The sequence below is a fragment of the Apium graveolens genome, chromosome 3, assembly GCF_009905375.1.
Source record: "Apium graveolens cultivar Ventura chromosome 3, ASM990537v1, whole genome shotgun sequence".
NCBI classification, from domain to species: domain Eukaryota; kingdom Viridiplantae; phylum Streptophyta; class Magnoliopsida; order Apiales; family Apiaceae; genus Apium; species Apium graveolens.
In genome coordinates this window covers 105,215,684-105,224,961 of record NC_133649.1, presented here as the reverse complement: position 1 = coordinate 105,224,961, position 9,278 = coordinate 105,215,684, and the positions used below count along the sequence as shown (strand labels likewise).

The 9,278-nt window shown below is 36.5% G+C and overlaps 2 protein-coding genes across 2 annotated transcripts; one reads left to right on the top strand and one right to left on the bottom strand.

The window, feature by feature from the left end:
• The first annotated feature begins 5,906 nt into the window (after positions 1-5,906).
• Positions 5,907-7,432, top strand: LOC141712672 (uncharacterized). The gene is made up of 4 exons (XM_074515694.1): positions 5,907-6,146; positions 6,475-6,654; positions 6,773-6,919; positions 7,189-7,432. Exons 1-4 carry the CDS (start codon positions 6,060-6,062, stop codon positions 7,273-7,275), a joined length of 501 nt encoding a protein of 166 aa, XP_074371795.1. The 5' UTR covers positions 5,907-6,059; the 3' UTR covers positions 7,276-7,432.
• Positions 7,433-7,482: 50 nt separating this feature from the next.
• On the bottom strand, positions 7,483-8,595 carry LOC141714503 (uncharacterized). The gene is made up of 3 exons (XM_074518020.1): positions 8,085-8,595; positions 7,883-8,000; positions 7,483-7,756 (listed from the first exon to the last, which is right to left on the bottom strand). The coding sequence occupies exons 1-3, from the start codon at positions 8,593-8,595 to the stop codon at positions 7,483-7,485; spliced, it is 903 nt and encodes a 300-aa protein (XP_074374121.1).
• Between the last annotated feature and the right edge of the window lie 683 nt (positions 8,596-9,278).

Sequence of the window (9,278 nt, the reverse complement as noted above, 5' to 3'; positions counted from 1 at the left end):
AAACTCTGATAAGAGTAGAGGTCAAAGTCAAGGGAAGCAGCTGAGCAAATTTCCCACTCAACAGACAAGTTCTGATAGATCTGCTATGCAAGGGAGTGATAAGGAAGGAAAGAAGACTTTGGCTACAGATCAAACCTTGTTGCTCACAAGTTCTGAAATTGAAGATCAAGTTCTGACAACAAGTTCTAATAATCAAATTCTGATGACAAAGTCTGATGTTCTCATTCAAGGTGGAAGTCAAGACTCGAAGAAATTCATGCAAACCTTAAAGTTTAAGGGAAAGAAGGCAACCTTCTTTTACAAGGATCCTAAGATTCAAGCCCTAGATGAGGAACTTGCAAAGAGGCTGTTCCTTAAGGATAATCCAGGAGTGGATTTAGAGGAACTTAGAAAAGAAGAAGCAAGGTTTAATGCTGAAAAGTCAAAACTACAGCCTAAAGCTTCTGATGCAAAGAAGCCTCCCAAACCTAAGGAGAAATGTATTGTGATTAAAGAAATATCTGCCACAGAGATTCCTACATCAAGGACTAGATCTCAAACTACTACTGATCCCAAAGACAAGGGAAAAGGAAAAGTTGGGGAGACATTTAAGAAGCAGAAAATGAAGATTCCTCAAATTCTGATGGATCGTGTGTGCAAGATGGTTCAAGTCTTTGATGATACAGCTGCTGAAGATGAAACTGTTGAAACTTAGAAGAGAAAGAAGATAACAGAAGAATCTAAGACAACCTCTGACATAGCTCAAGTTGTTCAGAGTGAAGATATTTGAGAACAGCAAGCTACAGAAGAATCAGTAAATCCTGAACAAGTCATCAAGACATCAACCTCTGACAGAGCTCAAGTTGATTTGAACAAGATGACAATTGCTGATAAGAAGAAACTCCAATGGAAAAATGTTAAACCACCATATCCTAAGAAAAGTCAACTACTATCTGATTTTATGACTATTGGATTGAATGCTAGAGAAGCAAGAGACAGATCTGGGTTAGGATCAAGCGAAGCCAAGATCAAAACAGGAGTTGAAGTAACTATCAAAGATCCATTTTTATTAACTGACAAACCACTTGAGAAAGTTACACAGAAACACCTTAACAAGGTTATATGTGCTCAAGTGGTACTGGATACTCATGATAAGAGTAAAGTCAAGGAAAAGTTGATTCTATTTCGTAAAGATGGAAGAACATATAGAATGTCAGAATCAGATGTGCTGAACAAATCTCTTAAAGAACTTCAATTCATTCATTATCTTTTGGAGATAAAGTCTGAGGTTACCAGAAGATGGTCAAATTTCTTGATGAAGACCATAAGGGATAAAGCCAGAATCTCTGGATCAAGGGTTGCATAATTTATTCCAAAGATAGTTGAAGATGATGGAAGAGAAATTCCTATGAGGAAGAATTCTGCTAAGGTAGAAGTAATTCTGAAAGGAAGATGCTTATGCTACAATGAAGACTCTTCACATCCCAGAGTTATCAGACTTGGAGATGGACTTGAAAGAACAATTCCTGCACTCAGAGCAGCCATTTATCAGATTGGTGATAATGAAGATGAAGAACTGATACAAGTCAAAGCACAGTTAGTTGAAGTTTTGAGAAATGCTGAGGACAAGCTGGTAACAGAATTTACAAGGAATCACTTTGGATTCAGATTGATCCAGTGATATTGGTAAAGCTACATGTACTGTAAGTTATAGTTAGTTATCTAAATAAACTCTCATTGCATTTGTACTTAAATGTTTTTGACATCATCAAATCTATTAACTTGTATATTTTTCATAATTTACAAGTTGGGGGAGATTGTTAGATATATTTGTGATGTCATGTCTAATCTGATTTGTTTAGTTTCAGAACTTATTATCAGAATATCAAAACTTAACTAGAAATTAGAACTTACTGAAGACAGGAAGTTATCACAACTTAAGGCGTCAGAACTTATATCAGGAATTAAGTGCGGATACACTTCAGGAATGAAAAGCGGCTGATTTACAGGAGAGGATCTGGATTAAACAAATGAAGATATGCATGGAGAGTTGTACAGCTAAAGGACTACAGTAGATAATCTCTGATTGATATATTTTAGGAAGAGATATATTTTATATCAATTAGGAGATATCTTGTAACTATGTACTATATAAACACAACTTAGGGTTTACACTATACGTGTTATCGTTCACGAGAATATTATTCATTGTAACCCTAGCAGCTCTTAGTGATATCATACATAACTGAGAGAGTAGATTAAATTTACTGTAACAGAGTTTGATATATTGAATAAACTTGTTTTCTGTTACATATTTGTGTTTATAATCGAATTAATTATAGATACTATATTCAACCCCCTTCTATAGTATCATTGAGGCCTAACATCCTGTGTTATTTCCACTTTGCCGATCCGTCTCCTCATGCGTCTCAATTTTTTCAGAATCAAGGCCAAATACAGTAAGTTTCCCAGTCTTACTCGTATTCTGTCCTTGACATTCTTCCCATTTCCAGGCCTTTGTCTCTGCAAAAACAACGTCACGACTCACAAACAACCTCTTTGACGCAGGATCATATAGTCGGTAGGCCTTTGTACCAGGTTCCTTACCAAGGTTTATAACCATTTTGCTGCGATCATACAACTTGGTTGTTTGCACAGTTGGGACCTTCATGTAACACACACAACCAAACACTTTGATATGCCCCAAATTTGGTTTTTCTCCCATCCAAGCCTCATATGGGGTCTTCTCAGACAAAGCACGTGTAGGCAAGCGATTTAGAATGTAAATAGAATGCCTTAATGCTTCTCCCCACAAAAAAGATGGTAGCTGCATATGTTTCAAGAAGCTTCTTATCATGGCAACAACCGTTCGATTTCGTCTCTCCATTACGCCATTTTGTTGTGGCGTATACGGAGCTGTGAGTTGGCGATATATACCCGACTTCTCACATACTCATTGAACTGGTGCGAACATAATTCCCCTCCTCTATCTGTGTGAAATGCTCCTACTTTTACTTCTGGACCTTTTTCTACGAGTGCCCTGAATCTTTTGAACGCATCCAACGCCTCATCTTTATTCTTCAATAAAAAACCCCTCATAGCCCTGCTGAAATCATCTACTAAAAGGAAAAAATATTTATTTCCGCCCGATGTTTCAGGTAGTATCGGTCCACATAAGTCCCCGTGAACCAAGTCAATTGCCTTCTCTGTTCTGAAACTCGATTGTGCTGGAAAGCTTTTCCTGGTCTGCTTCGACATTAGGCAACCTGAACACAATTCTTTAGGTTGTACAATATTTGGCAGTCCCCCAACCATCTTATTTCTCGCCATCAGACTTAAAGCCTGGAAGTTAACATGACCTAGGCATGAATGCCAAAGCCATGTAACTTCGTCCATTTTTGACATCAAGCACTTTGACTCAGCTGTTTCAATGATTATTTTATATAATCTATTACCAGATCTTCTAACTTTCATTAGTAACTTTCTTTTTTTATCATACACCCACAAGAAACAGCCATGCATAATGACATGATTTCCTTCTTCTGACAAGTGTCCTAAACTCAGAATATTATTACACAAATTTGGAATAAAATATACCTCATGAAATGTCCTCTCTTCTCTATTCTTGCACTTGAAGACAACAGACCATTTTCCTTGTATGTCCACTGTTGAGCCATCGCCAAATCGAACCTTTCCAGTTACCTTTTTATCCAAATCCTTGAACTTTGATTTTTCTCCTGTCATGTGATTGCTTGCCCCGTAATCTAGATACCACACATTTGAGCTACTCGTTTATTGTCAACGTCCGATGATAACTTAGGCTTCACGTTCTCCTCGTTTAAGAGAACATTTTCTTCTTCATGCTTCATCGTTAGTAATGTTGGTTCATCATCCTGTGCATGAACTAAGTTTGATTCCAAACGCTGCTCTCTGTCCCGCTTGGGTTTTTGACATTCAGCCGTGTAATGACCATATGCCAAGCAGTTGAAGCATCGTACCTTGCTTTTGTCTCGACCACTGCGACCCCCTTCCTTCAGTCGACTATCACCACCAATGACTTTGTTCTTCAAATTAGATCTCATCTGCCACTCTTCTCTAGTAAGCAGCAATTGTCCTTCTTCCTTTTCCTTTTTCAACCATTCTTCCTCCGTAAGTAATAGTTGTCCTCCACCAGGTTCACTCTGACCTTTTAGGCCCTCTTCATGGGCCATCAAAGACCCCACAGCTTCTTCGACTGACATAGTTTCCAAGTCCCCAAACTGCTTAATGGTAGATGCGATTTGGAGAAATTTTGACGGCACAACTCTGAGAAGTTTTTTCACCACATATTCTTCCTCCACGTTTTCACCTAGGGCTCTAATATTTGCAACCAAGATGTTAAGTTTGATGCAGAACTCATCAAGTTGCTCGGAGTCTTTCATTTTTAATGACTCGAATTCAGGTTTTAGGGTTTGAATTTTTGCCTTTTTTACACGATCTGCCCCAAGGCACATTGTATTTATGGCTCCCCATGCTTCCTTTGCTGTGGTTTTATCTGCTATGGACAAAAGCATATCACGAGGTATTCCCTGGTAGATAGCCGCAAGTGCAGTTTTGTCCATCCTTTCTTCCGCCTTTGTTTTTGGATCCTTGGAATCAACAACATCCCATACTCCGTGGGCTTGCATAAACATTTTCATTTTCAATGCCCACACTGTATAGTTGCTTCGTGCCAACATCGGATAACTGAGACCGACTCCTTCCTTGGTTTTGCTTGTCTCCGTCTTACTGGATTCCATCGTTCACTTCCTGGGCATAAACTTTGGCATACACTATATATATATAAGAGGCTCTGATACTAGAATATTGAAGAAATATAACTCTTATAACTCTGATTACAGTAACATATATATATATATATATATACTGTATGTGTAATATTAAAACGAGAGAAACAAAATGTTAACTACTAATCTCATTCAAATGAAGTTGCAAATACAGCGTATATAACTAAGAAAAACAAACTGGAAACCACCTACAGCTAAAAGCTAAAAACTAGGAACACACTCCTACACGAGCTCCACTACTCGAGCACATAGCCAAGACTTATTCAAATACTACTAAACAAGCTCATAAACGTTTACAGTACTCTCAGACCAGTTCAAAGTGCAACACTCGGACAAAACAAACAAATAAAAACAGAAAACAAGTTTAGATTAATCCAACAGATTACAGTGAGGATCACCAACATTTTCCCTATGCCTTTGGACAAGTATGCTAAGGGAGGAACGTAAAAGAGTCGTCTCAGTGACTAATTCTCTTCATCTGTCAATGTATTTTGTTTCGCTATGAGTATGTAACAAAAAAACAGTGCCAAAAATTAATCATAATGATTGATGCTGTATACTACGAAATGTTTGTTACTCTTTCTGTGTTGAAGATCACGAGATAATATTATTTAGTGGTAACTGAAAGCTGTCCCTAAATTGGAGATAGAAAAAAGGATGTTTTTTCTGAACTTCTAGTACCTGAATGGCTGAATATGTTTGTATATTGCGATGCTGCGAATAAATCACTTTCTTTTTAAGACAAATATTTTACTTTCTTGAGATCACAACAGCAAGAAAAACCTTTTAATGAGAGGTCTCGGCATGGTTTTATGCCTTCAACACAAAACTTGCCTTCTGGAGACTTATCATTTACAGTTAAGCTGTCTTTACGAAATAAATCGTGCCCTTCTGATTGATAGGTTCGACTCGGTTCGGTTTGGTTTGGGTGTGAATGCATAACGTTTGTTTTATGAAAAAGTGTCGGCTACCATAACGAAGAAAGATAGAAATCTTGTTGAGATAAGATAGGGATGAAATCGGGAGTATTATAATATGGTATATATATAAGCAAAGTCGTGTGAAGATTGTATAGTGACAAGAAAAGTATGGTGAGGTGGTTGTAATTTATTACATCTTTAAGTGTCATCTTATATGTAACAGCTTAGCTTCTTAAATAACCCTGGAGCAAAGCTACCACTTGAAAACAAGAAGTTGCTGCCGTAATCTTTGACACACAAAAAACTAAAACAGCACACCACGGTCTGCAAATTTATGGAAACAATGAACGTAGAAGAGAAGCAAGAGCCGAGCTTAGCACCCATGCCAGTTCTTCCCAGACTCGATCGCCTTGATCGCCTGGTACCACTTCTCGGTCTATCTATAGTATAAATATATGTGTGCGTGAAACTATAAAAAATATTATAATGTTTCATTGTTTAGGCCATGTGCATAAAAAAAATGATCCGTCATGGACCTCTGTAATAGATGGTGCCTGGTTTCACCAGACCCTTTTGGCTTAGTAGGATATAATTATGATTTATCATGCAAAAATTGTTCTGAGACTCTCAGCGCAAAGTTTGACAAAGATCTCACATATAATTGATGAGTATATTGCCTTGGCAACATAATTTGATCTGATTACCCTGATAAAAAAAAACTCGTTGATTATGTTTTTGTCATATGCTAGCTGCAACTTCTGGAAGAGAAGCATGGCATATCAGGAAGACATTTAACCACATCCGTTATTAGCGAAACAGGAAAAGAAGAAGATAGCCCCAGCAAACCTCTATCTTTTGCTCTTGAAGAAGTTCGTCAGAAAGGCACACTAATAAATCGTCTTGCCATGCTCGAAAATCGAGTTTTACAGGTTTCAAAAAAATTCTAAAAATCCTTTACGAGAAATACCTAACTCCTAATTTATATGTTGATTAGGCCAATCTGTAGTAGCTTGCATTCTCGCCTAAACTATATTTTCTTTTGATTAGCTGAGCTTAGTGATGGATGAGAGAAACTCGTCAAGATCGAGCTCATCAATCACGGGTCACATTGTTTCAGATGCGCAAAATGTAGCAGGGCAGGAGAAAGGTGAAACTGCAACTAGTCTTGAAAAACAAGACTCTCCCCAAACTCAGGCAAGTCAAATTACATTTTCTTCTCTTATCACTTATCAGCCAATGATGCTTCATGTCCAGCTATATGCCCAAAGTTGAACCAGAAAATAAAAACCTTGATACGATTTTTTGCTAAAATATCTGAAAATAAAAATTCATTACACTGATCAAATTATGCAAAAATTTGATTTATTTTTTTTGCTAAACTATTTGGGACAAAAGAAGTTAATGTGACTGATCAAGCTATGCAAAGATTTTACTTTGAACAGGAGTTTTTGTTTTGTTTTCAGGAAATTCCAAGTGGGGAAAGGAAAAAAATACGATCAAGAAGTAGAAAATTGAGAGGGTGGTTTCGAATGGGCTCATGTGGATACTGATAGATTTTTACGTTCTCTCTGTAAAATTAATATTTTTAGTTTGTATAACATTTCTTAATTTTTAGCATCTTTCGTGTTTGGGATTGAGACGGTTAAATAATGTTCAACTCACGTGCTGTTCAATGCAATGCCGAATCTCGTAAAAAAATTTACCGAATGGTATAGTTTTTTTCATTTACAGGCTACAAATTATAAGTAAATAATATCTCATTTAAATTGAGCTCTACGATATCCGGTGGACTCGAAGTGATCAATTACCGTCTCCGAATCAACATCATCAACATATTCTTTTTCAATGTGAAGTATCATACAACTCGAAAGATATTCGTCTTCCATCTTATTTCTCAGCCTTATTTTTATAATTTTCATTGCCGATAATGCCCGTTCAGTAGTAGCCATGGAAACAGGAAGCGTCAAAACTAAACGAATAAGTATGTCAACCAATGAAAAAAGCTTGTCTAAACCAGTTTCAACTAATTGTCTACATAGTTGTGCAAGAGAAGATAATTCTTGAAAATCTTTATGAGAAACCACTTGACACCTATAATGCTCTAATTGTAACTTTAAAACTCATACCTCTGATGCATCAAAATCTTCCGGATAAAACTTCTGTGCAAGTACACAAATCTGGTCGATATCAAACTTCTTAAACTGATTTTTTGGATCCAATGCAGAACTTAAAACAAGTAATTCTATACTTTGCTCCGTGAACCGGTCATTTAACTCTGACAGTTGAACATCAATAATCACATTAAATATGCTAAAATGATAGTGATGTTCATTTGTAACTAAATCATGCTATTGACAACCACGACCAATCCCTATTGAGTAGGCTGCATTCATTTTTGGCATTTCAAGACCCTGATCTTCACCAAATTGATGGACACTTAGAAAAAAATTATCCCAACCATGTTCTCTTAATTCTTGAAGAAGTGTCTTTGTACTTGAAACTAAATTCATAGCATTAACAATGCCTTTTGATTGTCTTTGTAAAGCTTGAGAAAGTAAGTCGGTTATATCCATGATTTTGTTAGTGAGTAGCAAACAAAAAATAAAACCAAATGCCCTTAATGCCTTAAGAAAACCTTTTGCATCACCTCTTATACTTCCTGTAAGTTCTTTATCGGCCATCATACTTTGAAGAAGCTCAGTAACTTCTTTAAACAAATGAACTACAGTATTTACAGAAGCAAAGTGAGAGCCCCACCGAGTCATACCTGCTCGTTTCAAACTATAAGTTTGATTAAGACCCGTTCCTGTTTCAAGATCTCCATCAGCTAAGCTTTCTGAGTATTTTGCTTCTTGAATATCTTTTAACATATTGGTACATTTTGATGAAGATTAGACAAAATTGACAACTGAGCTTAGCATTTGAAAAAATATGTGCATATCAGGGACTTCTCTGGCACAAGCATTCAGCGCTAATTGTAGTCAGTGAGCAAAACAGTGAATATAATATGCACTTGGACAATCTTGGAGAAATAATGTCTTTAATCCATTAAACTGACCTCGCATATCAGATGTCCTGATGTCCAGAATTCCAGATTATCCAATGCCCAGTACTAGTAGCTTTATTTATGTTTAACTTTGCTGTTTGCTCGCTCTGTCTGTCTCTCATCTGAAAACCAATAAAACTGAAATTTTTATTTTATATATTTTTTTATTTTTTACCTAGCGGTAATTTTTATTTACCTTTTACTTAAAAATTCACCCAGCTGAAGCTGGGCCGCTTACTAAAGCATTCGCCTCTGGTTCAATGTTCATGGCATTTAAATCTCGAACATCCTGTTAAACCGTAAATTTTATATTGTATGCAATGAGGAAGGAGAAAAAAATGATTGTAAAATAAAGTTGTATGTTAATTGATTGTAAACTGTACAGAATGAATATGTTTAAATACAAAGTAGCCAAGTAAATTAGGCGGGAAACTAACACAGTAACTAAATAATCTAACTAACTGGAGCCGGCTGTATAAGCCAGTTGTAAATGAGCTGTCAGATATA